The following is a 26,865-nucleotide window of genomic DNA, read 5'->3' as shown; positions in this document are numbered from 1 at the left end:
GTCCGTGCCCTGGCGGGCAGACTGACCAGAGAGGGACCACAGCACGGCGGGTCCGAGCTCGAGACAGAGCCCCAGGAGCAAGGGAAGCTGGAGTGTCGGGTTGTGTGTGTTGGAAGTACCACTTGTGAAGGTACGACGCGTGATTCAGAAAATGTTTCTAAAAGAAGGAAAATCCTTTCCCGTCCTCCCTTTGCCGTTCCCAGAGTCCAGCCGTGAGAGATTCGAGCACAGAGAAGGAGCTGCACCGGGCTAGCGCGGGGTCGGGAGCCCAGGGCTGGGACGGGGGTCACGGGAGCCCAGGGCTGGGACGGGAGGACACGGGAGCTCAGGGCTGGGACGGGGGGACACGGGAGCTCAGGGCTGGGATGGGGGGACACGGGAGCCCCTGTGAGCTGAGTGACCCTTGTGAGTGACCCTGTGAGTGACCCTGTGAGCTGAGTGACCCTGTGAGCTGAGTGACCCTGTGAGTGACCCTGTGAGCTGAGTGACCCTGTGAGTGACCCTGTGAGCTGAGTGACCCTGTGAGTGACCCTCTGAGCTGAGTGACCCTGTGAGTGACCCTGTGAAAGTGTGTTAGCTCATCTCTGCGGCCTCTTGGGGTGTTTGCCTGAAGCCCCGTCTCCCTGCGCCGGAACAGGGCGGTGGAGACTGTTCCCCGTAGCTCCCGTCCAGCTCATTGGGAAAATCCACACGTACAGTCAGTGTCTGAAAACACGCACCAAAGCACGGAAGCTCTCCCTCCGTCCTCCCTCCGTCCCCTACCCCTCCTCCTCCCCCTCTCTCCCCTCTCTCCCCTCCCTCCCTCCCTCCCTCCCTCCCTCCCTCCCTCCCTCCCTCTTTCTCTCTCTCTCCTCACCTCTGCCCCTCTCTCCTGTCTCTCCCCTCTCTCCCCCTGTGTCTCCCTCTCTCTCTCCATCTCCCTTGCTGTCCCCCTCCCTCTCCCTCTCTCCCCATCCCTCTCTCCTTCAGTCTCTGCGTCTCTCCCTCTCTCTCTCTCCCAGCTGACCCAGAAAGCAGTTATTTGGGGAATTTGGGAAGTACACGGGTGGAGAAGGACTTTAAATGAGTGATTTAAACCTGTGAGCTGGATGATGGGAGCTCGCCCATGGCTGATGGGCCCCTGCTCTGAGTCAGACAGAGGTGGCTGCTGAGTAGATGCACATTAAAATAAAACGTGGCTCTGTTCAAGGGTCAGTTGATCTCTCCTGGTTTGTGGGGTCATGAGTTTCTCTGAGCTTTAATACATTAGGTCATGTTATACGTTTGTCATGGGGTGTTGGGGGTCACCCCGGCGGTGCTCCGGGCTGACTCCTGGCCCTGCTCATGGTCCAGTCCTGGTGGGGTTTTGTGTGTGTGTGTGTGTGTGTGTGTGTGTGTGTGTGTGTGTGTGTGTGTGTGTGTGTGTGTACGGGGCGGGCTCTGGACTCCGAGTTCCTTGTCTCGGGTGCTGGAGGCGGGACGGGGCCTGGCTCAGCGGGGGGCTGTCTCCGGGGACAGTGTCTTGCTTGCTTGCTTATCTGCCTGCGGGCTGGGGTCCCCTGCTTCGGCCTGTCTCCACCCCCCCGCCCCATCCAGGGCGAGTCGGGCTGCTCGGCTCCTGGGCAGGTGCCGCCTAGTTGCAGCTCGGGCTCACGCTCGTCACGTGCAGCCCGGAGACGGCCCAGCAGCCCGGGGTGGCCTCAGGAGTGAGACGCTGGTTAGACACGTGTGTGCCCGGAAGTGTGGCCTATCCCGGCATGGCTTGGCTGCTGCGCCCTGGCCACAGGTCAGCACGCAGGGTGTGTGTGTGTGTGTGTGTGTGTGTGTTCTGTATATTCTGTATGTGTGTGTGCTATATACTGTGTGCTGTGTGTGTATGTGTGTATGTGTGTGTGCTGTATATACTGTTTGCTGTGCATGGCCATGCAGACCACAGCCACGCAGACCACGGTCACACAGACCATAGTCACGCAGACCACAGCCACACAGACCAGAGCCATGCAGACCACGGTCACACAGACCACAGTCACACAGACCATGGTCACGCAGACCATAGTCACACAGACCACAGTCACACAGACCACAGCCACATAGACCACAGCCACGCAGACCACAGTCGCGCAGACCATAGTCACACAGACCACCGTCACGTAGACCACGGTCACACAGACCAGGGCCACGCAGACCACGGTCACACAGACCACGGTCACACAGACCGCAGTCACGCAGACCACGGTCACACAGACCACAGTCACGTAGACCACGGCCACGCAGACCACAGTCACGCAGACCAGGGCCACGCAGACCACGGTCACACAGACCACGGTCACGCAGACCACGGTCACACAGACCACGGTCACGCAGACCACGGTCACACAGACCACAGTCACGCAGACCACAGTCACACAGACCACGGTCACGCAGACCACGGTTACGCAGACCAGGGCCACGCAGCCACAGCCGTGATGTCAGGGAACTGAGTCTGGAGGCTGGGCGGGCCCATGGGTCAGCTGGCCAAGCATTGTCCTCCAGACCCACAGCTTTGGCCTGGCCTGCAGGACGGTGAGGTTAGAGGAGGGGCCTAGGGGACGGGCCACACCAGGGGCCTCCATTCTCCCCATAGGCCCCCCCAGATGTGGGTTTCACTCTGAGTCGGAAGTGGGTGAGGGAGCCGGGGCTCTCCTGGCCAGTGGACAGTAGCCCGTCGTGTCCGAGAGGGGTTCTGGCACCGTGTGTGTATGGAGGGACCCCTGGCTCTTGGGCCTGCTGGGCCCTGCGTGGCTGCCCATGGGTCTCTCTGTGCCATGGCGTGGCGAGCGTGGAACTGCATGCGGTATCTCCTGTGAGCTGCCCATGGCCGCCTGCGGGGCTGGAGGAGATGGTGGAGGAGGCCCAGGCAGCAGCCCTGCAGCTCTGCCCCGTCCTGGTGTGAGGAGGCTCTGCCGGTCCGGGCCTCCCTTCAGGCTGCCGCGTCCTTCCGCCCCGTGCTTCCCCTTCTCGGCACCCCCTGCCCCCGGTGTTGGCGCTGTGACCCACCGTGAGTGCCTGCGTGCTTGGTGAGTGTCCCTAGTACCTTGCGTGTGCAGGGAAGCCACCCAGCACTGTGTGCATGCGCATCTGAGTATCCCGGCTATTGTGTGTGCAGACATGCGTGTCCAAGCACAATTTGCATGTATACGTGGGCATCCCCAGCACTGTACATGCATCCATGAGTGAGTGTCCTGGCACTGTACATGTGTCCATGCGTGAGTGTCCCAGCACTGTATGTATGTGCATGCATGAGTGTCTCTGGCACCATGCACATGTACATACATGAGTATTCCTGACACTGTGCATGTGTGCACACGAGTGTCCCAAGCACCATGTGAGGATGCACACATGAGTGTCCCTAGCGCTGTGTGTGCACACGTTGAGTGTCCTGGGAACTGTGTGTGCACATGTGAGTGTCCCGGGCACTGTGTGTGCACACATGAGTGTCCTGAGCACCATGTGGGCATGCACATGTGAGTGTCCCAGGCACTGTGCGTACACACGTGAGTATCCCGGGCACTGTATGTGAACACGTGAGTCCCGAGCACTGTGCATGCACATGTGAGTGTCCCAAGCACTGTGCACACTAAGTGTCCTGAGTACTTGTGTGCACATGTGTGTGTCCCACGCACTGTGTGTGCACATGAGGGTGTCCTGAGCACCATGTGGGTGTGCACACGTGAGTGTCCCTAGCACTATGCATGCACACATGAGTGTCCGAGCCCTGTGTGTGCACGTGAGTGTCTGGGCACTGTGCGTGCACACGTGAGTGTCCCAGCCCTGTGCGTGTGCTGACCTGCGGCCTCTCGTTGCAGTTGAACGATGCATGACCATCATGCAGTCGGGAACCCAGATGGTCAAACTGAAGCGTGGGACCAAGGGCCTTGTCCGGCTCTTCTACCTGGATGAGCACCGCAGCCGCCTCCGCTGGAGACCCTCGCGAAAGGGCGAGAGGGCGAAGAGTAAGAGGGCAGGGCGTGGGGGCAGGCAGGGCGTGGGGGCAGGGCCGGAGGGCGGGACTGGGGCGGGGGCAGGGGCATAGACACTTCCGTGTGCGGGAGCCTGTGTGCATGTGTTCCCCTGTGACAGACGCTTCCGTGTGTGGGAGCCTGTGTGCGTGTGTTCCCCTGTGACAGACGCTTCGGTGTGCGGGAGCCTGTGTGCGTGTGCTCCCCTGTGACAGACACTCCGTGTGCGGGAGCCTGTGTGCGTGTGCTCCCCTGTGACAGACACTCCGTGTGCGGGAGCCTGTGTGCGTGTGCTCCCCTGTCCCTGGGTCTGCTGGGGATGGCAGTGTCCCTCCTGTGGTCAGCGAGGCCGTCTGTGCCGATGCATCCCTCTGCCCCCTCCCCCACCCCTGGAGCCGTTCCCTCTGCGTCCCTCCTCACCCTGCATGCCCTCAGGGAGAGCCCTGTCCCCTGGCTGGCAGCCTGGCCCCTCCCCATGTGACGCCCCTGCTGTTGTCCTGGAGAGGTCCCTGACCAGGGCCTTCCAGGCCAGGGGTTCACGGCCCCCCAGTGGACAGCAGCAGTGTCGGGTTCGTGTCCACTCGGGAGCACTGCGGGAGTCAGAGTGCCGTGGGTCAGGACCTGCTGGACGTGTCCAGGCTCTCCCCAGCAGCTGGCCGGGGGCGTGGGGGGGGGCTGACCTCTGGAGCCGGGGTCCCTCTCCACCATCGCCCAGTGCTGGCCTATGCCCCTGCGCTGCCCAGGCTCTCCGGAACCTTCCACTACACCCTCCCACTGGGCACGCGTGTGGCCCAGAGTCTGTGTGTGCGCCTGGTCCCTGGCCCGGGCGGTGTTCTCTGGAGCAGGCTCTGGGCAGGCAGGACGTGCTGCTCAGGCCGTGAGCAGGGCCGGGTGCTGGCCAGGTGCTGGCCAGGACCCCTCAGCTTGGCCTCCCCTCCCCCCCAGTCCTCATTGACGCCATCTACAAAGTCACCGAGGGCCGCCAGTCCGAGATCTTCCTCCGGCAGCCCGAGGGGGCCCTGGACCCCGGCTGCTGCTTCACCATCTACCACGGCCACCACATGGAGCCTCTGGATCTCCTCACCGCCAACCCTGAGGAGGCCCGCACCTGGGTCACCGGCCTCAAGTACCTGCTGGCCGGCATCCGAGACGAGGACTCGCTGGCCAAGAGGCAGAGGACCCACGACCAATATCCTCGGCCATGCTGTGTGTGCACAGGGGGTCAGAGCCGAGAGCCTACGGTGCTGGGGGCCTGCAAGGGGGCCGGGCTCTCTTCAACAGCGGGAAAAGGAGGTGAATGGTCCTGTCACGGCTCCAGGGACCACAGGGATCACAGGGATCACAGGAGACCTCATGGGATCCTGAGACCACCAGGAATCACAGGGGGTTACAGGGGATCATGGGATCGCCAGAGATCACAGGGGATTACAGGGGATCATGGGATCACAAGGAACTTTGGGATTGCAGGGGGTCTCGAGAGATCGTGGGATCACAGGGAATCTCCTGGGATCACAGGATCACCGGGGATCGAAAGGATCACAGGATCGCAGCATTTTCGGAGGAAGCGGCTTGAGCCTGTGCTCGCAGGCGTGTCCTCTGGTCTGCTCCGTCCATGATGCAGGTTGCCACGGCCTCTGCTCTGTCTGCTATGAGCTCGGGGAGGGCCTCCCTCTTCCCACGGCTCCAGGCCCTCCCGCCTCAGCCTCAGCCCTGGCACCAGGCCTGGTCCCCGGGAAGCTGCATCAGCCTTTCCCTGGGGAAGGAGGGGAGGCTGTGCCAAGGACGGTTCCAGAACTCCCATTCTCACCCGCCTGCTAGGACAGACCATGGTGATATGGCACTTCATGAGGCCCTTCCTGCCCTGACAGGTCGGGGGAAATGGGTGTCAGTGTGGACACCCTTTGCACTTACTGGCCATCGGTTTATTTGCGGGGGGCGGGGGGGCTCCCAGTAGCTTTTGGCCAGCGGGGCCGGCAGCTTGAATGCAGGGGCCGAGTGTGCTGGGTGAGTGCAGGCCGCCCACGGTGCTGGGATGCGTGTGGTGCCAGGAACTGAGCTGGGGTGGGCTTGTGCTTGGCGTGTTCCTTAACCCTACATTCTTGGCATGTGCCTTAACCCTATGTGCTTAGTGTGTACCTTAACCCTGTGTGCTTAGTATGTGCCTTAACCCTACGTGCTTGGCATGTGCCTTAACCCTGTGTGCTTGGTGTGTGCCTTAACCCTGTGTGCTTAGTATGTGCCTTAATCCTGCGTGCTTAGCATGCACTTAACCCTGCATGCTTGGCGTGTGTCTTAACCCTGCGTGCTTAGCATGTGCCTTAACCCTGTGTGCTTGGCATGTGCCTTAACCCTGCGTGTTTGGTGTGTGCCTTAACCCTGCGTGCTTGGCGTGTGCCTTAACCCTGCGTGCTTGGTGTGTGCCTTAACCCTGTGTCCTTGGTGTGTGCCTTAACCCTGCGTGCTTGGCGTGTGCCTTAACCCTGCGTGCTTTGTGTGTGCCTTAACCCTGTGTCCTTGGTGTGTGCCTTAACCCTGTGCACCTGGCGTGTGCCTTAACCCTGTGTGCTTAGTATGTGCCTTAATCCTGCATGCTTAGCTTGCACTTAACCCTGCGTGCTTGGCGTGTGCCTTAACCCTGAGCACCTGGCCTGGGCCTTAACCCTGCGTGCTTAGCATGCGCTTAACCCCGCAAGGAATCTGCGAGGTCTCTGCTCTGGTGTCCGTGGGGCTTGCTGGCTAAACAGGGTCAGCATGGCGGTGCTGGAACAGCCGGTCCCGTCTTGGCGTGGTACTTCCCGTAGGGTACTTTGTTGGACGGTGACGCAGGTGTGTTTATTCTCCTGTGTAGCTCCTTTGACCCTTGTGGCCTGTCTCCAGCTCTTCCCGGGCGAGACGGAGGGAGGCCCCTTCTTGTTTCCTTTTGTGCATGTTCTAGGGTGTCTGAGTCCTTGGACGAGGGAACACATACCACCACACGTGTGCCCCCTGGGCGCTTCCGTGATGTAGGGAATCGTAGGTGCCATGGGGGGACGCAGTTGAAGGCTGTGGGTGTCTTCAGACCCGGTCTGCTTGCCTCGGGTGTCTTCGTGTTGAATTACCCCAGGCTGACACTCGAGGGGCTTCTGGAATGGGCTGTCTGGAGATCGGGTGGCAAGGACTGGTCAGAGAGAGGGAGAGGACGGGGAGGCCGTGGGTGCCAGCGCCACTGGCCTGGAGCTGAGGACAGGGGAGACGTGCGACAGGAGCTGGTGGCAATTGAGAACAGTTCCGGGTGTTCATTATTGCACTCAGACTCAGAGATTTCAGCTGCGAATGAATAATGATAAGAATGAGTCTTGGGGCTGGAGCGATAGCACAGTGGGGAGGGCGTTTGCCTTGCACGCGCCCAACCCAGGTTCGATTCCCAGCATCCCATATTGTCCTCTGAGCACCGCCAGGGGTGATTCCTGAGTGCAGAGCCAGGAGTAACCCCTGTGCATTGCCAGGTGTGACCCAAAAAGCAAAAAAAAAAAAAAAGAAGAAGAAAAAGAAAAAAAAGAAGAATGAACCTTAAACTAGTGTCTGGCGAATCCACTAGGCCGTGGAGTTAATCAGGGCTGGGGTTGGGCCCTCGGGAAGAACATGGTGTCAGCGTTAGGGCTTAGCGTCCCGAGGGGCCTAGTGCCCACGCCAACATGTTGGCAGCGGGACCCGGAACTTGAGGGGCATGGTCAGGAGGGGCATGGTCAGCCCTCCCTGAACTCGGGACTGCCTGGGTGCTGCCTGCGGTGTGGAGGAGGCTGGGCACTGCCTCTAAGTCAGACGCGGCTGCATGCAGGGCTGCTCCACCCAGCCTCGCTGCTATGGCCAGGCTCAGCGCTGCTCCCGACCCTGGCCCTCTCCTCCCAGGAGGGGCGGCAGTGCCAAGGTGGTCTCGTGCTGAGGGGCTCTCAGTGCTCGGACACCCAGGGGCCGTGTGCTCACCTGCCAGAGTCCAGGAGCAGCGAGCGCTTATGTAAGCTGACCTGCTGGGAGCTGGCGAGAGACCAGGTTGCCATGGAGACCAGCATCTGCATTCCACTCGCAGCTGGACCCCACCGGTCAGCCCGGCACGAATCCCACCTGTCGATCTTGCCCTCCTGAAGGTTCAGGGGGAATCAGGGCATTGGCCCTTCATTCTGCTCTTAGAAGGTTCAGTTCTGAAGCCGTGTGTGGCTGGCCACTGAGAGGGGCTCAGTCCCTGGGGTGCGCGTGTGGCCTGTCTCCTGGAGCTGAGCTGGGTCCCCCTGCGTTTCCCTGCCGCAGCCAGCAGGGAAGGGCTTTTCCAATCGCAGAATCCCAGCCTCGGGAAGGGGCTCCCCTTCCGGCCGGGACCCCCGGAGACGGTGACAGTGCATCCCTATGGTGGGCCACGGAGCCTTGGCACGCTGGGCACACGTGTCCCTCCCTGTGGCCCCAACGAACCTCTGAGCCTTTGTAAGAACTCAGGGACAGAGGGCTGACCATGTCCCCTCTCGGGAACTGACCTCCTGGACTCGGGGATAGAGGGCTGACCGTGCCCCCTCCTGGACCCTGACCACCTGGACTCGGGGATAGAGGGCTGACCATGTCCCCTCCCAGGAACTGACCGCCTGGACTCGGGCATAGAGGGCTGACCGTGCCCCCTTCCAGGCCCTGGCCATCTGGACTCGGGGATAGAGGGCTGACCGTGCCCCCTCCCGGGAACTGACCACCTAGACTCAGGGATAGAGGGCTGACCGTGCCCCCTCCCGGGAACTGACCGCCTGGACTCGGGGATAGAGGGCTGACCGTGTCCTCTCCTGGGCCCTGACCGCCTGGACTCTGGTCACAGTCTTGACCACTGAGCTGTGTCCACTGTGAAGTGTCCCTGTGAGAAGCCTGGGTCCAAGGCTGCATCCTCCCACCTCCAAAGCGATGTCGGGCGCAGGGCCGAGGGGGCTGTGTCCGGGGTGCCAGGAGCAGCGAGGAGGCCCCGGAGGGAGGGTCCGGCTGGCCGTGCTTGGTGTCCTGCTCCTTGACGCGTTCACGTGGGTGAAACAGACCTTTGAGGAGGCCGACAAGAACGGGGATGGCCTCCTGAGCATCGAGGAGATCCACCAGCTCATGCACAAGCTCAACGTCAACCTGCCCCGCAGGAAGGTCAGGCAGATGTTCCAGGTACGGCGGCAGCGGGCGGGGGGCGGCGGCGGGGCTCAGGTCTACGCTCAGGCTTCCTGAGCTGGGTTGTCACTGTGTCTCCAAACATAGCAGGGCTGATTCCTTCCTTCCTTTATTTATTTTGATTGATTGATTTTGCTTTTTGGGTCACACCCGGTGATGCTTGGGGGTTACTCCTGGCGGTGCTCGGGGGACCATGTGAGATGCTGGGAATTGAACCCGGGTCGGCCGTGTGCAAGGCAAATGCCCTACCCACTGTGCTATCACTCCGGCCCCCTGATTTCCTTCTTGTACTGACACGACTTTTCTGTGGAGTTTGGCCTCCCTTGGAGGGACAGTTTAGAGGCTGCCCCAGCTGAATCTGTTCTCAGGGGACCCCATGGGATGCCGGGGAGTGGGCCGGGCCACCCCAGCCCTGGACTGCTCTTATCCCCACTGTGGGTGACTGGGGGCTGCCTCGTGGCCACGTGTCCGGTGTGGAGGGACGGAGGACATGTGGGGCGGGGGGAACATACTTGTGCGTACGTGGGGGGTGGCGTGTGTGGGGCGGGGTCACGTGTGAAGCAGGGCCCGATCTTCCCGGGGCGCCTGCCTGCAGGAGGCGGACACAGATGAGAACCGGGGCACGCTGGCCTTCGAGGAGTTCTGCGTCTTCTACAGCATGATGTCGCTGCGCCGGGACCTCTACCTTCTGCTCCTCAGCCACAGCAGCAAGAAGGACCACCTCACCCCGGACGAGCTGGCGCACTTCCTCAGGGCGGAGCAGAAGGTGGGCCCGCGGGGCGGGGTGGGCCAGACCCACACCCGCAGGGGGGCCGAGCCCCCCACACACCCGCAGGGAAGGCCGAGCCCCCCCACACCCGCAGGGAGGGCCAGACCCCACACACCCGCAGGGAGGGCCGAGACCCCCACACACCCGCAGGGAGGGGAGGGCCAGACCCCCACACACCCGCAGGGAGGGCAAGACCCCCACACACCCGCAAGGAGGCCCGAGCCCCCCACACATCCGCAGGGAGGGGAGGGCCAGACCCACACCCACAGGGGGCCTGAGACCCCCACACACCTGCAGGGAGGGGAGGGCCAGACCCACACCCGCAGGGAGGGCAGAGACCCCCCCACACCCGCAAGGAGGGCGAGACCCCCCACACACCCGCAGGGAGCGCCGAGATCCCCACACACCCGCAGGGAGGCCGAGACCCCCACACACCCACAGGGGGCTGCCCCGGGTCCTGCAGACTCTCTAAGGACAGGCAGGACCCGGCTCCATCTCTGGCACGGCTGGGAGGGAGCCACAGCATGGCTCTGGGGTTGCCCCTAAGGACCACCGGTGTGGGAGAGAGCGGGGTGGGGGGCGGGCAGGGGGGCGAGGGAGCACGGGGGCAGGCAGGGGAAAGAGTCTGAAATCGATTGGCCAGCTGGTCTCTGAGCACGGCCCGGGCCGGGCCAACAGGCGCCACCTGGGTGCAGGGCCTGGGCAGCCTCGGGGCGGGAGGGAGGAGGAATGGGGGAGGCAGCTCGGCACGTAGGGGCAGAGGGGCGCCAGGAGCGAGACGGGTCGACTGGGAAGATGGACGGAACCAACCGACCAGGGGTGGCCCGAGTGCCGGGCCAGTGACCATGACCCCTGGGGACAGACCAGCCTGCGGGGGAGAGAGGGGGAGCTGGTCAGGTCCGTGGGACGAGAGGGGTGGAGCCTTCTGGAACCTTCTGCCTGAGCGCTCAGCAGCACACTGGGCGGAGCTCGGCTGGGAGGGTCAGGGGTCGGCCCTGCCTTGGTAGCACCAGGAATCACGAATGAGGGAGGAGTGGGACTTGGGCTGGCGACAGGGAGAAAGAGCCACGTGTGGCTCCATCTGGCACGTGGGCACGGGTGCCGGGTGAAGGGCCCCGAGCAGGAGCCAGCTCCTTGGTCGGGACCGAGTCGTTTCCCAAGAAACACCTAGAATGGCCAGCCGCATTCTATGGCCGCTCTCCTTAGCAGAGTGTCTGCGGGGCCAGAGGCTGCTCCGGTCACCTGACATTTGCGTTCCTGACATGGAACACGGACATTTTAGTCTGTTCAAAGGGAGTCACTCTTGTATTGGGATTCTGTGCTGGACATGCCGAGAATCGTCAGGCTGTGGGCCTGAAAGAACAGAATCATCCCTGGCATGTGCGCACACATACACACATACAAGCACATGCACACACACATACACCACATACATGAACACACATGCATACACACATGGATGCACACATGCAAGCACACATACACAAACACACATGATTGCACACATGCATGTACACACATGCTCACAGTGCAACGTGCGCATACATGCACACACATGCATACACGTGCACACACATGTGTATGCACATGTACACATGTGCATGCACATGCACCTGCACACAGACAGAAATGCGTGCATATAATGGGCCACAGTCCTCCTACAGGGAGCTTGAATGTGGTCAGGCTTTTAAAAAGCCGGATTCACTAGCGCCTAAGTGGAGACCGAGGAAGACACACAGCCCTGAGAAATGCCCCGATGGCAGGAAGCATGTCTCGAGTGTGCGGGCTTCTTCTTGCTCAACACAAACATTGCCCTGGACGGGCGAGTGCTCAGGTGTCTCTGGGGCCGCACCTGCGACTAACGCTGCTTCCTGTTGTCACCCATGGGTTGGTGTTGCAGGGGTTTAGCCCTTTGGTCCTTGCAGTGCCTCAGTCGCGGATGGGCGCGCTGCCCTCACTGCCTCTTTTGTCACCTTGGTGTCCTGGACCCCGGTGCACGCAGACCTGTGCTAGCCGGGAGGCACTTCTCTCCTGCCTGGGTGTCGGTGCAGGAAGCCGTCGGCGGGTCACCTGGAGGCTAGCGAGCCCTTCGAGCTGTGGGTTCGTGCCCACCCTTCCACCGCTGCTCAGCAGCCATGGAACCCAGAAGCTGAGGAGGAGGGAGCTGCCATCCTGTTGCCCTGTGGGAGGATTGTGGAAGTCGGGGCGCTGTCCCGGTGGGTGGCCTTGCCGGAGACTGCTGGGCTCAGCCAACGCTCTCGTGTTTAGATGAGCAACGTGACCACTGAGGACTGTCTCGACATCATCAGGACGTTTGAGGTCTCGGAGGAGAACAAGGCGAACAGTGTCCTGGGCATAGAGGGTAAGAGACACGGCGCGTTCCCCACCGGGCCGGCCTCGAGCCAAGCAATGGGCACGTTTCCCGGGCAGGAGCCAGTGGTGCCCGAGCCGCTGTGGGCCAGGCCCAGTCCAGATGCCGTAGAGCCAGTGTCAGGGTCTAGGAGGGAGCCAGGGAGGGCTCAGACCACCCCCCCCCCCGCCCAGGAGGCAGCTGTCTGGGAACAGCATCAGCCGGGCCACTGCGAGAAGGCCACTTGGTTCCCACATTAGTAATCTCCCCTGAGTCCAGGGCCGTGTCCTCCCCAGAGTCCCACAGCCCGTGTCCTCCCCTGAATCCCCATGACCCGTGTCCTCCCTGAGTCCCACGGCCTGTGTCCTTCCTGAGTACCACGGCTCATGTCCTCCCCTGAGTCCCACAGCCCATGTTCTCCCCCAAATCCCCACAGCCCGTGTCCTTCCCCAAGCCCCCACGGCCCATGTCCTCCTCCTGCCGTGCCACTGGCCGGGAGCAAGCCCCTTCATGCTCTGGGCTTCCGGCCAGGCGGCTTTGCCTTCCTGAGGTGTCGCTGCCCAGGTGCCTGCCACCCGCCCACCTCGTGTTCCCCACAGGCTTCACTCGCTTCCTGCGCAGCCCGGCCTGCGACGTCTTCAACCCGCAGCACCGCACGGTGCATCAGGACATGGAGCAGCCGCTGAGCAGCTACTACATCGCGGCCTCACACAACACCTACCTGACGGGCGACCAGCTGCTGTCCCAGTCCCGCGCCGACATGTATGCGCGTGTGCTGCAGGACGGCTGCCGCTGTGTGGAAGGTGCGTCCATGCGGGCAGCGAGGTGTGGGTGTTGGGGGTCTGCCTGGGGCATGGGGGCCACACGGGGACCCTGAGCGTCAGTGTCTGGACTATCCCCAACCGACCTCCCTCTGGCTGGAGGAGAAGAGACATGTCTGTGGCTGAGGCGTTGGTGACTGAGATGTCAGTGACCAAGATGGCTATGACCAAAGCGTCAGTGACAGAGATGGTGGTGTCTGAGGCATCAGTGACCAATATTGCAGTGACTGAGGTGTCAGTGACTGAGACAGCTGTGCCTGAAGCATTGATGACTGATAGGTCAGTGACCAAGATGACTATGACTGAGGAGTTAGTGACTGAGGTGTTGGTGATTGTGACTGAGGCATCAGTGACTGAGGTGTTGGTGACTGAGGCGTTGGTGACTGAGGAGCTTGTGACCTAGATGTTGGTAACTGAGGCATTAGTGACTGAGGTGTTGGTGACTGAGGTGTTGGTGACTGAGGTGTTGGTGACTGAGGCATTAGTGACTGAGGTGTTGGTGACTGAGGCATTAGTGACTGAGGCGTCGGTGACTGAGGTGTTGGTGACTGAGGCGTCGGTGACTGAGGTGTTGGTGACTGAGGCGTTGGTGACTGAGGCGTTAGTGACTGAGGTGTTGGTTTAGTGACTGAGGTGTTGGTGACTGAGGCTTGGTGACTGAGGCGTCGGTGACTGAGGTGTTGGTGACTGAGGCGTTGGTGACTGAGGCGTTAGTGACTGAGGTGTTGGTGACTGAGATATTAGTGACTGAGGTGTTGGTGACTGAGGTATTGGTGACTGAGATGATGGGGACTGAGGAGTTTGTAACCGAGATGTTGGTGACTGAGGCATCGGTGACTAAGGCACTAGTGACTGAAGCGTTGGTGACTGAGGTGTTGGTGACTGAGGCATTGGTGACTGAGGTGTTGGTGACTCTGACTGAGGTGTTGGTGACTGAGGTGTTGGTGACCAAGGAGTTAGTGACTAAGGTGTTGGTGACTGTGACTGAGGTGTTGGTGACTGAGGTCTTAGTGACTGAGATGGTGGTGACTGAGGCATTATGACCGAGGAGTTAATGACTGAGGTGTTGGTGACTGAGGATTTAGTGACTGAGGTGTTGGTGACTGTGACTGAGGTGTTGGTGACTGAGGCTTTAGTGACTGAGGTGTTGGTGACTGTGACTGAAGTGTTGGTGACTGAGGTGTTAGTGACTGAGATGGTGGTGACTGAGGCATTAGTGACTGAGGAGTTAGTGACTGAGGTGGTGGTGACTGAGATGGTGGTGACTGAGATGGTGGTGACTGAGGCATCAGTGACTGAGACATCAGTGACTGAGAGAGACATTTTGACAGAGGTATCAGTGACTGAGATGATGGTGACCTAGGCGTCAGTGACCGAGATGGTGATGACTGATGTGATGACGCGCAGCTCATGGCCAGGAGGAGGTTTGTTAGTTTGTTTTTTAATTATTTTTAAAAAATTTATTTATTTTTTGCTTTTTTTTTTTTTTTTTTTTGCTTTTTGGGTCACACCCGGCGATGCACAGAGGTCACTCCTGGCTCTGCACTCAGGAATCACCCCTGGCGGTGCTCAGGGGACCATATGGGATGCTGGGATTCGAACCCGGGTCAGCCGAGTGCAAGGCAAACGCCCTACCTGCTGTGCTATCGCTCCAGCCCCAAAATTTATTTATTTTTTAATTAGTGAGTTTGTTAGTTTTTTTGATGGGGTATCCTGGGCACCTGTGTAGGGTGTGGGGGCCACAAGGCCATGCTTGGTCAACAGCAGGGCTGAAGGCCTGGTGCTCAGGCTCGGGGTTCTTTGGGTCCACTAGAGTGGGCTGTACCTGGCCAGCGACCTGTGGGCTTGGGAGGAGAAGCCCCTCCTGAAGAAATGCATGTGCCCTGGGGCTTCCACCATGGCGCAGAATCTGCCAAATCTGCACCTGGAAACCCTGACAGCTGTGGCCCGGGGCCTGCTGAGGTGGGCTCTCACAGCCATCTTGGTCAGGCCACATCATGGTCAATAGGCTGGAGGCTGGGGCTAACGGCTACTGCTCCCTCTCCCCTCCTCTCTCCCTCCCTCTCTCTCCTCTTTCCTTCCCCCTCTTCCTCTTTCTCTCCCTCTTTCTTTCCTCCTCCCTCTCTTTCCGCCTCTTCTCTCTCTCCCTCTCTCCCTCCCCTTTCCCTTTCTCTCTCTCTCTCTCTCTCTCTCTCTCTCTCTCCCTGTCTCCTTCTCCCGGTCTCGCCCTCTCTTTCTCCCCCTCTCTTCCCATCTCTCTCCCCCTCTACCCTACTCTCTCCCTCTCCTCTCTCTCCCTCTTTCTTCTTCTTTCTCCTTCTCTCCCTCCACTCTTCTCCTGCATCTCCCTGCCCCTCCCATCGCTGCCCCTCTCCCTCCCCCTCCCTGCCCCTCCTTCTCAGTGGACTGCTGGGATGGGCCTGACGGGGAACCTGTGGTCCACCATGGCTACACCCTCACCTCCAAGATCCTGTTCCGGGACGTGGTGGAGACCATCAACAAGGCCGCCTTTGAGAGAAACGAGTGAGTGCGCTGGATGCGGGCTGGGCCATTCATGCTTCCAGGCCCAGCCTCACCTGTGACCTCCGGCTTCTGGCCACTACTGTCTCTGCTTTGCTTTCTTTGGTGGGGGCATCCCCCCAGTGGTGCTCAGGGCTGACTCCCGGTTCTGTGCTCAGGGATGGGTCCTGGCGGGGCTCAGGGGCCATAGGGGTGCCAGGATGGAACCTGCTTATCTTCCTGTTCCAGGTGTCTCTCGGGCAGGTCCCTCGGGGCAGGCTCATAGGAGCAGTGGGGTCTGGGCTTAGGCTGGTGGGGCTTCACTAACCTGCCTTGCCACTGTCCCCAGCTTCCCGGTCATCCTGTCCCTTGAGAACCACTGCAGCATCCCCCAGCAGAGGAAGCTGGCCCGGTACCTGAAGGACATCCTGCAGGACAAGCTGGACCTCTCAGCCGTGCACATGGGTGACGCCGGGCAGCTGCCCAGTCCGCAGAGTCTGAGAGGGAAGATCCTGCTGAAGGTGGGCAGAAGGATCATGACCCTGTCCCCGCGTGGATCCCGTGATCTGCTCCATGTGGTTCTCGTGATCCTGTCCCCAGGTGGATCCCGTGATCCTGTCCCTGTGTGGATCCAGCAATCCTGTCCCTGTGTGAATCCCATGATCCTATCCCCTGTGTGGACCCCGTGGTCATGGCCTGTGTGGATCCCACAATCATGTCCCCTGTGTGGATTCTGTGATCTTGTTCCCCATGTGGACTCTGTGATCCTGTTTTGTGTGGATCCTGTGGTCCTGTCCCCACGTGGATCCCATGATCCTGTCCTGTGTGGATCCTGTGTTCCTGCCCCATGTGGATCCCGTGATCTTGTCCTGTGTTCGCTGTGGGCCCCTCTGCACTGAGGTGTGCCGACTTGCTCTCACTCACCCCGAGTCCCCTGGCCCCCCCATGTCTGATGCACGGGGTCTCCCTCCTCTGAACACACGTGAGCGTGAGGACTCGGCTCTGTTCCAGAGCAAGAAGCTGCCCCAGCACCTGGGGGCAGATGCGGAGGAGGGGGAGGTGTCGGACGAGGACAGCGCGGACGAGCTGGAGGAGGAGTGCAAGTTCCCGCAGCGGCGTGTGAGTGCGGGGGCCAGGGAGGGGCCGTGGCCAGGGCGGGCGGACAGAGTGCCACGCCTGGATGGAATGCGATGGGGGCCCTGTGTGTGGGCGGGATGGGGGAGCCTGTCTGTGGGTGGGATGGGGGGGCCGTGTGTGTGTGTGTGTGTGTGTGTGTGTGTGTGTGTGTGATGGGGGCCGTGTGTGTGTGTGGGATGGGGGCCGTGTGTGTGGGATGGGGGAGCCTGTCTGTGGGCAGTATGGGGCTAGTATGGTCTGTGTGGACGGGATGGGGGAGTGTGGTAACCCGGGCAGGGGTGTGAGTGGACAGGGAGGGTGAGTGGCCCTGGGAGGCCCCAGGTGCTGCTGCAGGGCCCTGAGGCTCCCCTGGTGGCACCACGCACAGCCATGGCAGCCGACTGCTCCCTTCTGCTCCTGCCGCATCCCGGCAGGATTGTGCAGTGTGGCCCCTCCGTACTCGGGAGGGGCCCCCAGGATGGCCCTCCAGCAAACGCCCACATCTGATGCCCAATGATGAGCAGTTTCTTCATTTTATTTAGTTTTTGGGCCATGCCCAGGGGTGCTCAGGGCTGACTCCTGGCTCTATGCTCAGGGCTGGCTCCCGGCTCTGTGCTCAGGGAGGAGAGCGCCCCCCATTGGACTGTGGCTCTGGCCTGGAGCAGTGGGTTGAGAACAGCCCGTCTGTGCCCCAGTTCTGCTGTGGGTGCCGGGCTCTGGGCCTCTCCGTGCCCCCGAGCCTGTGTTTGCCTTGTGGTGGGCCCCAGGTGACCCGCTGGTCATGGCATCTCGGACCCCGTCCCTGCGGGATCCCGTTGGCCCGTGTGGGCTGCTGTGGACAGAGCTTGTGGCCATGCCGTCCCCGCTGTGCCCTTGGTTCCTCCTCAGCCCTCTCTGAGCCCAGGGTAGGCTGCGGGCTGGAAGGAGGGCCCCGGACGACGCCCTGGCCTGCCCGCAGAGTGCTGAGGGCAGCGAGCCGCAGGCGGAGTCCACCACCCGCAGGAAGCTGGAGCTGCTGCTGAGGGAGCGGGCGTGGGCACGGGAGGACGCCGACGGCTGCACCGTGCGGGCGCTGCTGAGGGCCACTCGCGAGGGCCTGGATGCCCACCTGGAGCAGGAGCGGCAGGTACGGCTGCCCCGCGGCCATCCTTCCCAACATGGCGCCCCCTTGGTGTCCTTCCACACGGTGGCCCTTGGCCGCCCCTCTGCCCCGTGGCCCCTCGGTCATCCCCGACCCGTGGGTGACCACTTGGCCAACCCCTCTGTGCGCTGCTCAGTTTGAGTGACCCTCGTGGCTACTCTCGGTAGTGGCCAGGCAGTCTGGAGGACACTCATATTCAGCCCATCCCCGGCCGGCCCACGTCTGTCTGACGGACGCCCAGTGGGAACGCCCCGGGCTTTTCTCGGGGGCACTTCTCGTCAGGGCCAGCACTGAGCTCGGGCACCGGGCACGGTGGCCCAGGGAAGGTTGCGGGGGCCCTGCTGTGGGCAGAGGGGACCCCGCCTTGGGGCCCACTGCGGCCACTAGGCCACGGTCCTGGCTCAGGTGTGGTGAGTTCCAGGCCCAGAGGTCAGCGGGAAGGAGGGGTGAGGTCAGCGGGAAGGAGGGGTGAGTCAGCAGGAAGGAGGGGTGAGGTCAGCAGGAAGGAGGGGTGAGGTCATCGGGAAGGAGGGGTGAGGCCAGCGGGAAGGAGGGGTGAGGCCAGCGGGAAGGAGGGGTGAGTACAGCGGGAAGGAGTGCTGACTGTGCTTCCTTCCTCAGCGCCCCCGTGCCAAGGGAAGCAGGAAGACGCTGCTCGTGGGCCTCGGGAGGCAGAAGGTAGGACCTGGCCCCAAGGACGGGCCCTGCAGCCTGCGGGGAGGCACCAGGGGCCAGGTGGGTGCAGACGCAAACTCTCCACCCTCTGTGAAGCTGGGCCAGCAGGAAAGGGGGCCTGTCACCAGGGGGCAGGAGACCGGTGTCCGTCACACGGGGGGGGGGGGCAGGAGACCGGTGTCCGTCACACGGGGGGGCAGGAGACCGGTGTCCGTCACACGGGGGACAGGAGACCGGTGTCCGTCACACAGGGGGCAGGAGACCGGTGTCCGTCACACAGGGGGACATGCAAAGGAGGCTCTGGGCAGACCCAGCGATGGTCCGGGCCCAGTGGACAGGCTCCAGCCTGGCCGGCAGAGTTGGAACATGGGGGCCGACATGCAGACGCTGGTGCTTGGGCTGGAGCCTGTCCCCTGTGGGCCGCTGGCCGAGCTGGGCTCTGACTGAGTCCTGAGACAGGGACTGATGGACACACCCAGGCATAGCGTGGTTGAGCCATGCAGGTCGAGAGGGGCTTGGGCTCAGGACAGTCCAGACACTTCTCAGGGAGACCCTCTCCCCAGAGTCAGACCAGGGCTCAGGAGTCTGGGCTGCACACGAGAGATGGCACAGAGCGACCAGGTGTGGCTGTGGGCCGCGTGCAGGGACAGACACAGTGACCGGGTGTGGCTGTGGGCCGTGTGCAGGGACAGACACAGTGACCGGGTGTGGCTGTGGGCCGAGTGCAGGGACAGACCCCACAGAGCGACCTTCATGGTTAGGCTGGAGCCAAGGTTCGGGAAGGCGGGACTGTTCCTGGCACGCTCCTCGCCCCCTGAGCTGGGCCCGAGGCCGGGCGGAAGGGCAGTACACACCCGGGGGTCCACCCCCCCATGGTCCTTCACTTCCCTGCAGCAGACAGGGAAGCCACTGTCCAGGGCGTGTAGTTCCGACGAGGAGGAGGAGCCCGGGAACCCTGGCCGGGAGGGCGGCCAGCTGCCCAGGTGAGCCCCGCCAGGTACCGTGAGCCGTGCCTGTGTCCGGCCCCCGGGGAGTCCCGAGCCCCTATCTTGCCGTGTCCCCCCAGGGCGGGCCGCCGCAGGAGGACCATGAAGCTGTGCCGGGAGCTGTCGGACCTGGTGGTCTGCACCAACTCGGTGGCCGCGCGGGACCTCCTGGACGACGGTAGGGGGGCCGCTGCCCCTGCCCGCTGCCCCTGCCCGCTGCCCCTGCCCGCTGCCCTGCCCGCTGCTCCTGCCCGCTGCCCCGCCTCCCACCAGCCCAGAGCGACAGCCAGGGGTCGCGGGTACAGCGGGCCGGGAGGGCCGGCCAGCGGAGCGGACACGGTGCCCGTGTTGTGCCCTGCATGCCCGCAGGCCCCTCGGGGAACGTGCTGTCCTTCAGCGAGGCCCGGGCGCGGCAGCTGCTGCAGCACAGGGCCGAGCAGCTCATGGCCCTCAACCAGCGGCAGCTGACCAGGGTCTACCCCTCCGCCTGCCGCGTGGACTCCAGCAACTTCAACCCGCTGCCCTATTGGAGCGCCGGCTGCCAGCTGGGTGCGCCCTGCCGTCCGTCCGTCCGTCTGTCTGTCTGTCTGTCTGTCTGTCTGCAGCCGCGTCTGCTCCGTGTGCCCGCTGCCCACGCCCGCTGGCCGCGCCCTAACCCGCTCCCCCCGCACAGTGGCCCTGAACTACCAGTCCGAGGGGCGGATGATGCAGCTGAATCGCGCCAAGTTCCAGGCGAACGGCAACTGCGGCTACGTGCTGAAGCCACAGCAGATGTGCAGAGGTGCGGCCGGGGGCCCGGGGGCCCGTGGGTGGGGGCACTGCGGGGCCCGTGGGGGGTGGCCTGGAGTCGGGGCCTGCTCCGGGCTGGCCGCAGGACCTTCCTGTCCCTGCAGAGACCAGGCCCCGAGGTGGACTCTGGCTCCCTCCAGCGGACACTGTTGGGCCTGTCCACCTGTCTCTGTGCATGTGTGAGTGCATGACCCTGCGTGTGCTCACGTGTGTGCATGAGGGTCCAGGTGTGTGTTCATGCACGTGTCTGAATATGTATCTCTGTTGCAACAATGTTGCAGTTTTACTTGACAGTCCGAGGCGTTTCACTCTTTTTGGGGAGGGTCACATGACTGTCTCCGGAGGGTTTTGTGTTGTGGCCTGCGGGAGAGCAGCCTGTTCAACCCCCTTTTATTTAGTAGGTTGATGCACTAACCAATGATATTCAGCCACATAGGCAGAATAAGCAAATTAACTTAGTCAATGGAAACAGTAACAAAGTCAGTTAAAGTAACAGTAACAATAACAGAAAAGGACATTTACATCCAGGCTTAGCTAGGCTTGAGATTATGGGATGTTGTATACCAACAATCTCTGTGTGTTTGTGTGTACACGCATGTTTATGTGTGTGTGTGCGTGCATGTGTCTGTGAGACCAGGTGTGTGCTTGCCCGTGGGACTGAGTGTTCATTCATGTGACTGAGCATATAGGTGTTTGCACGTATGTTAGTGGGACTATGCGTGTGTGCATGTGTGAGCGTGTGAGTGCATATGGGACTGACTGTGCATGTGTCTTTGACTGAGCATATAGGTGTGCGCTTGTGTATGACTGTGTGTGTGAGCATGCATGCATATGACTGCGTGCATGTGTGACCGAGTGTGTTCCTACATGTGCATGGCGTGCTCCTGTGATGCCAGCTCCACAGTCTAACTTCACTTTCCCCCCTGCTTAGGGACATTCAACCCCTTCTCTGGAGACCCGTTTCCTGCCAACCCCAAGAAGCAGCTGGTCCTGAAGGTCATCAGTGGCCAGCAGCTCCCCAAGCCCCCGGACTCCATGTTTGGGGACCGGGGCGAGGTGAGTTCCGGGGTCCGCCCTGCTTCTCCTCCCCCCTCCTTTCTTTCTGTCTCTCCCCCTCTGCCCGTCTTTGGAAAAAGCTCTGGTTTGTGTGGGGCCCCCGGACTCGAGCCATAGACCCCCGGGGGCCCCTGGCTGCCACGCCTACCCCAGCTCCTGCCGCGGTGAGCCCCTAATGATGCAGCTGCTGTTCCCAGTCGACTCACACGCAGAGAAAGGCCCCGTGACTGCCCTTGTCTCTTCTAGATCATCGACCCTTTCGTGGAGGTCGAGATCCTCGGCCTGCCCGTTGACTGCTGCAAAGACCAGACTCGAGTGGTGGACGACAATGGTAAGGTGGCCACGGTGTCCTCTCCCCAGAACGTCCCCGAGCAGACTCCGCAGCAGCAGGAAGTGTGTCTGTTGGCGAGACCCAAGCCCCGGGCCACCTCCGTGGCCTCAGCATGTCCCTCAGACCCCTCGGGCTCAGACTGGGCCTGGCTGGGAGCCGCATGTGCACACGCCAGGCCTGATGCCCGCGAGCCTGTTACGGTCGGGGTCTGCCCGATGGTGCTTCCCGCTCCTTCCAGTCCCGGGGGCCTTGCGTCCGTGCAGGTCAGCAGGCCACAGCACCTCTGCCTCCCGGCCGTGTCCTCTGAGCTCAGTCCCTCAGCGGTAGGAGGCGCCAGCTGGCCCACGTTTCCTGTCAAGGCAGTGGCGTTCTGGGGAGTCAGACTCTGTCCTGTCCATCAGCTCAGACCTGCGGGCCGAGCCTCCCTGCTGGCCTCTGGGTGGGGGCCAGGGCCAGAGGTGGCCCCATGCCCCCTGGGCAGCTGCAGGGTGTGGCAGTGCTCCAGGCTGGTCCCAGTCTCATCGCAGGGTTTTGGGTGGGTCAGATGTGATCATTCTTTGCTGCTTTGTCAAGTGCTTTTGGGTCATTTCTGTGGGTCCCTGGAAGCACTCCAGAACGTTCTGCAGGGTTCCTGAAGTACGTTCTCCGCTGGCTGGAGCTGACGATCGTGTTGGGCCGTTTCCTCGGCCATGGCTGAGTGTCGCTCGCTTCTCTCCGAGGCTTTAACCCCGTGTGGGAGGAGACGCTGACCTTCACGGTGCACATGCCTGACCTCGCACTCGTGCGTTTCCTAGTATGGGACCACGACCCCATCGGCCGGGACTTCGTGGGCCAGAGGACTGTCCCGTTCAGCAGCCTGGCACCAGGTCAGCTGTGCGGCCGTGCGGCCCCTTGACCCAGTGTGGGCATCGCTGCCCGGAGTGCTGGGCTGGCCCGGGGCGTGGCAGCCACACAGGCTCGGGAGGGGACTGGGCGGGGTCTCCCGGGAAGGGGGTGGTGGGCCGATGGCCTCGGGGTCCTGTGCCCTGGGGCATTGTTACTCCCAGGCGGTGGGGCCAGGGCAGGAGGCTGGCGGGGGACTGGCCAGATGGGGCCGCAGGGGCAGTGGCTGGGACCACTGAGTGTGCAGAAACCGAGGGCCTGGGCCCCTAAAACCTGCAGTACGTTTTAGTACACATGGTGGCCACGTGCTCGTCAGAGCTAGGAGCAGGCCACAGGCTCGAGGCCACAGACAATCACACGGGCAGTGGAGGGAGTCCAGGGCCAGCACTGCCCACCTGGGTTCTGTGCCGGGCAGTGACCCCCGGGTGGAGCCAGGGGTGAGCCAGGAGCATCGCGGGGTGTGGCCCCCACATTGCAGGGTGTGGCCCCCACACAGAAGCAGCTGGGGCAGAGAAGGGCAGTTCCGAGGGGACCTGCCTCTCCCCACAGGCTACCGGCACGTGTACCTGGAGGGGCTGCCTGAGGCCTCGCTGTTTGTCCACGTGACCATCAACGAGATCTATGGCAAGGTGAGGCCCCCACCCTGACAAACCCACCTGTGGGGGCCCTGCGCCCGCCCCAGAGCCCGTCCACCCGCCCTGCCCATCCCCCACTTCCCAGGACTCTGCCCGGGTCTCAGGGACCCAAGACCATCCACCCAGCAGTGGCACCGTGGGAGCTGGGGAGGCCCGGGGCCAGCAGGTGGGGCGCAGGGCCAGGCTGGAGCCCCCAGTGCTCCAGGAAGGATGTGCTAACACACGGGCCGCCTCGGGGGGCCACTTGCAGCACGGGAGGCCCCCAGAGGGATGGGGTGTCCAGCCAGGCCCTAGAGCCTTCAGCTCCTGCAGGCGGCCGGCCTCTCCCTCCGAGTCCTCCGGGCCCCGTGCCCGCGGAAGGGTCGTCTGTCCCCGCCGCACGCCCAGGACAGGGACCCCAGAGGGTCGGGCTCACCGAGGACGTGAGCTGGGAGCGGAACCTGTCCTGGGTGAAGGTGAAGCTGAGGGAGAATCGGGGGCGCGGCCCCACTGCCCTAAGCCCACCACCTCACGGCCAGTCCTTGTTGGTCCCGGGTGTGGGGTGGGATTCCGGGCCAGGACCCCAGCGCGCCGTTGTTCTTGCCTTGCAGTGGAGCCCACTGATTCTCAACCCCAGTTACACCATCCTGCACGTTCTAGGTGCCACGAAGGTAGCCCCGCAGCCGTGGCCCCTGCATGCCCCCATGGGCATCCGGCTCCGTGTGGGCATGTCCCCTGCACCTTGTCCCTGCTGGGCCGGAACTGCCAGAGGGGCCAGGGCCGGGTTTGTGTGTCGTGTGCCTGCCCCGTGGCTGCGGGCCTCCTGTCCCGTGGCGCATGCTGCACTCGTGTGCCTGCCCCGTGGCTGTGAGCCTCCCGTCCCAAGGCCGCGCGTGCTCGTGTGCCTGCCCCGTGGCTGCGGGCCTCCCGTCCCGTGGCGCATGCTGCACTCGTGTGCTTGCCCCGTGGCTGCGGGCCTCCTGTCCCGTGGCGCATGCTGCACTCGTGTGCCTGTCCCGTGGCTGCGGGCCTCCCGTCCCGAGGCCACTCGTGCTGGGGCCTCTGATCACCGGTTCTCACCTTCCAGAGCCGCCAGCTGCAGGGCCTGAAGGGGCTGTTCTCGAGGAACCCCCGGCCCGGCACCGCCGAGGGCACCCCGCACGCCGTCCGCAAACGCTCCCTGGGCGAGCGGATCCTGCGGCGCTCGGCCAGCGCCCCGGCCAAGGGCAGGAAGAAGAGCAAGCTGGTACTCCAGGAGGAAGAGGACCCCGGGGACGAGCCGTCTGAGGCCCCGCGGGAGCCGGCCGGCGTGCTGAGGAGGGCGCCGAGGAGCCTGCAGACACGCCCCGTGTCCATGCCCGTGGACAGGAGTGTCCTGGAGCCCCAGGCCCTGCCCTCGCCGGCCCCGGCGGGAGACCCTGGAGGCCAGGAGGAGATGCAGGGTGAGTCTGCTGGCCTGGTGCCGGTGTGGCTCCTGGGTGAATGGGCCCTTCCCGGTTCCTGTTTAGATCAGACCTGCTGGGGGTGTGGCCCCCAGAGCCCTCTGGGCATCCCGGGGGTGTTCCTGGCATGCACGGGGGCTGTGCCGGCCCTCAGCATGTGTGCCCCCCTTCCGCACTGTGTGTCAGTGGCCTGTGCAATGGGGCGGGGGAGAAGCGTGGCCCCACCCTGCTCCTCAGGCTCCAGTGCAGCACCTGCCCTTCCCTCAGCAGCGCAGGGGTGAGGCTGCAGCCCTCAGACACTGCAGGACCCTCTCCTCTCCTGCCTGCTTCTATCCTGCAGCCTGTTAGGTCACCGAGCTATTCTCCATTTGCTCTTGATCTTTTTTTGGGGGTGTTTCTGAGCCCATCTAGCCGTGCTTGGGGGCTACCCCTGGCTCTACGATTAGAGATCCACTCCTGTTCTGTGATCGGGGATCTATCCCTGGCATTGTGATTAGGGATCCACTCCTGTTCTGTGACCAGGGATCCACCCCTGGCTCTGTGATCAGGGATCCACTCCTGTTCTGTGATCAGGGACCCACTCCTTTTCTGTGATCAGGGACCCACTCCTGTTCTGTGATCAGGGATCCACTCCTGTTCTGTGATCAGGGACCCACTCCTCTTCTGTGATCAGGGACCCACTCCTGTTCTGTGATCAGGGACCCACTCCTGTTCTGTGATCAGAGACCCACTCTTGGCAGATCCTGGAACCCTTGGTGTCAGGCTTCTAAGATATTCTGGGTGGGAGAATCTGTTTTTGTGGGGCTTTCTCGGCTGTGCTTAGGGACCACCAGGGGCTGGTACTGACCCCAGGGCCTGGTGCATGAGACTCCTGGTGCGTGAACTCCCGTTCTTTGGACCCTCACAGCCTCCAAACCTGTATCCATGTGGTGTATTTGAAGGAGGGGAGAGGAGTTTTAAAGTGTATAGTTATGGTAATGGAAAAATATGTGCTTGAAAATTTACCTTAAAGGCCCTTTTTGGAGATGGCAGATGAAGCTCCACGCTTAGGATCTGTGACAGAGAGATGGGTGGCAGCAAACAATGAGATGGAGCTTCCACCTTCTAGATGCCACCACATGAATTCTTACATGCGGTGCTAAGTAGTTAGAACAGTATTTAGCCAAGCAGTAATTCAAGTTAAGGTGTGGAATAAAATGTTAAATAGAAGAAAGGAAGAATACCAAGTTCTATGTAGCTGGACATGTTTTTTGAAGAAAAGCTAGAATTGAACATGATTCTATTCAGCAAAAACTTAAAGGGCTCTGAATAATACTGTCAAGGATATTAATTTTTCTTTATAATTTTTTTTCTTTTTGGGTCACACCCGGCGATGCACAGGGGTTTCTCCTGGCTCTGCAATCAGGAATTATTCCTGGTGGTGCTCAGGGGACCATATGGGATGCTGGGAATCGAACCTGGGTTGGACGCGTCAAGGCAAACGCCCTCCCCACTGTTCTATCGCTCCAGGCCCTCTTTATAATTTTTGGGTTTCTTGTTTTGGACCATACCTGGCTGTGTTCAGGACTTACTCCTGGTCTTACACTCAGGAGTCACCTTTTTTTTGGTGACGCTCAGGGGTTACTCCTGGCTCTGCACTCAGAATTACTGATGGCGGTGCTCGGGGAACCACATGGGATGTCGGGATTGAACCCGGGTTGGCTGTGTGCAAGATAAGTGCTTTCTGCTGTACGATCATTCTGGCCTCACGAGTTTACATTTCTATGATAGAGAATTTTTTTTCTGAGTCAGGAAAATAGTAAAATATAAATTTTTCGTGGCTGAGACATTTACAAACTATTAAAATAATCTGGTCCAGAAAACCTGAGCTCATAAATTTGTTGGCAGAGGAGTAGTGGATGGGATAATCCTAGTGAGTGAAGTGGCTTGTGCATATATTTGAGGAGCTGCCGGACGTGGCAGTGCCAGCGGAGCTCCGGCCCTCCCTGCCAGCTCCCCAACCCACAAAACTGTTGTTTTTAACTCGATTTCCTGACTCGGATCCCTTTCTGCCTCTCTTAAAGTGGCACGCCCCGGGGATTGCGTACTAAAGTGATGACGCACTCAGATGTGTGCCGGGCTGGCATGGTGAGGGTCTGCGGTCCCAGGGGGCCAGGACGGAGCTGGTGGGTGAGGCCTCGGCTGCACGTCCTTGAAATGACGTGACTCAGCGTGTAGAGTCGCGTGTCCCGGCGGCGTGGACTAACCAGTGTCTTGT

General features: G+C 61.8%; 1 protein-coding gene across 6 annotated transcripts in view; it reads left to right on the top strand.

Annotated features, from left to right (window-relative positions):
* PLCH1 (phospholipase C eta 1) overlaps window positions 1-26,865 on the top strand; it is a 51,700-nt gene that overhangs the window by 22,451 nt on the left and 2,384 nt on the right. For 4 of the 6 annotated variants that reach the window (XM_055128706.1, XM_055128705.1, XM_055128708.1 and 1 more), the window contains 21 exons: window positions 3,825-3,971; window positions 4,923-5,166; window positions 9,005-9,134; window positions 9,733-9,903; window positions 12,175-12,268; window positions 12,856-13,059; window positions 15,480-15,600; window positions 15,926-16,097; window positions 16,588-16,695; window positions 17,651-17,818; window positions 18,455-18,511; window positions 19,403-19,491; window positions 19,575-19,672; window positions 19,864-20,043; window positions 20,168-20,275; window positions 21,215-21,339; window positions 21,586-21,670; window positions 22,390-22,536; window positions 23,102-23,181; window positions 23,778-23,837; window positions 24,254-24,608. In XM_055128706.1, the coding sequence (XP_054984681.1) occupies window positions 3,825-3,971; window positions 4,923-5,166; window positions 9,005-9,134; window positions 9,733-9,903; window positions 12,175-12,268; window positions 12,856-13,059; window positions 15,480-15,600; window positions 15,926-16,097; window positions 16,588-16,695; window positions 17,651-17,818; window positions 18,455-18,511; window positions 19,403-19,491; window positions 19,575-19,672; window positions 19,864-20,043; window positions 20,168-20,275; window positions 21,215-21,339; window positions 21,586-21,670; window positions 22,390-22,536; window positions 23,102-23,181; window positions 23,778-23,837; window positions 24,254-24,608 (2,943 nt within the window). Of the gene's footprint in view, window positions 1-2,976; window positions 3,036-3,824; window positions 3,972-4,922; window positions 5,167-9,004; window positions 9,135-9,732; window positions 9,904-12,174; window positions 12,269-12,855; window positions 13,060-15,479; window positions 15,601-15,925; window positions 16,098-16,587; window positions 16,696-17,650; window positions 17,819-18,454; window positions 18,512-19,402; window positions 19,492-19,574; window positions 19,673-19,863; window positions 20,044-20,167; window positions 20,276-21,214; window positions 21,340-21,585; window positions 21,671-22,389; window positions 22,537-23,101; window positions 23,182-23,777; window positions 23,838-24,253; window positions 24,609-26,865 lie in introns of those variants that run through there. The other 2 variants (XM_055128709.1, XM_055128707.1) reach the window with 2 other exon arrangements.

The sequence above is a fragment of the Sorex araneus genome, chromosome 2, assembly GCF_027595985.1.
Source record: "Sorex araneus isolate mSorAra2 chromosome 2, mSorAra2.pri, whole genome shotgun sequence".
In the NCBI taxonomy this organism is placed as follows: Eukaryota; Metazoa; Chordata; class Mammalia; order Eulipotyphla; family Soricidae; genus Sorex; species Sorex araneus.
Note: the sequence above shows the minus strand (reverse complement) of the source record. Positions and strands in the feature narration are given on the sequence as shown.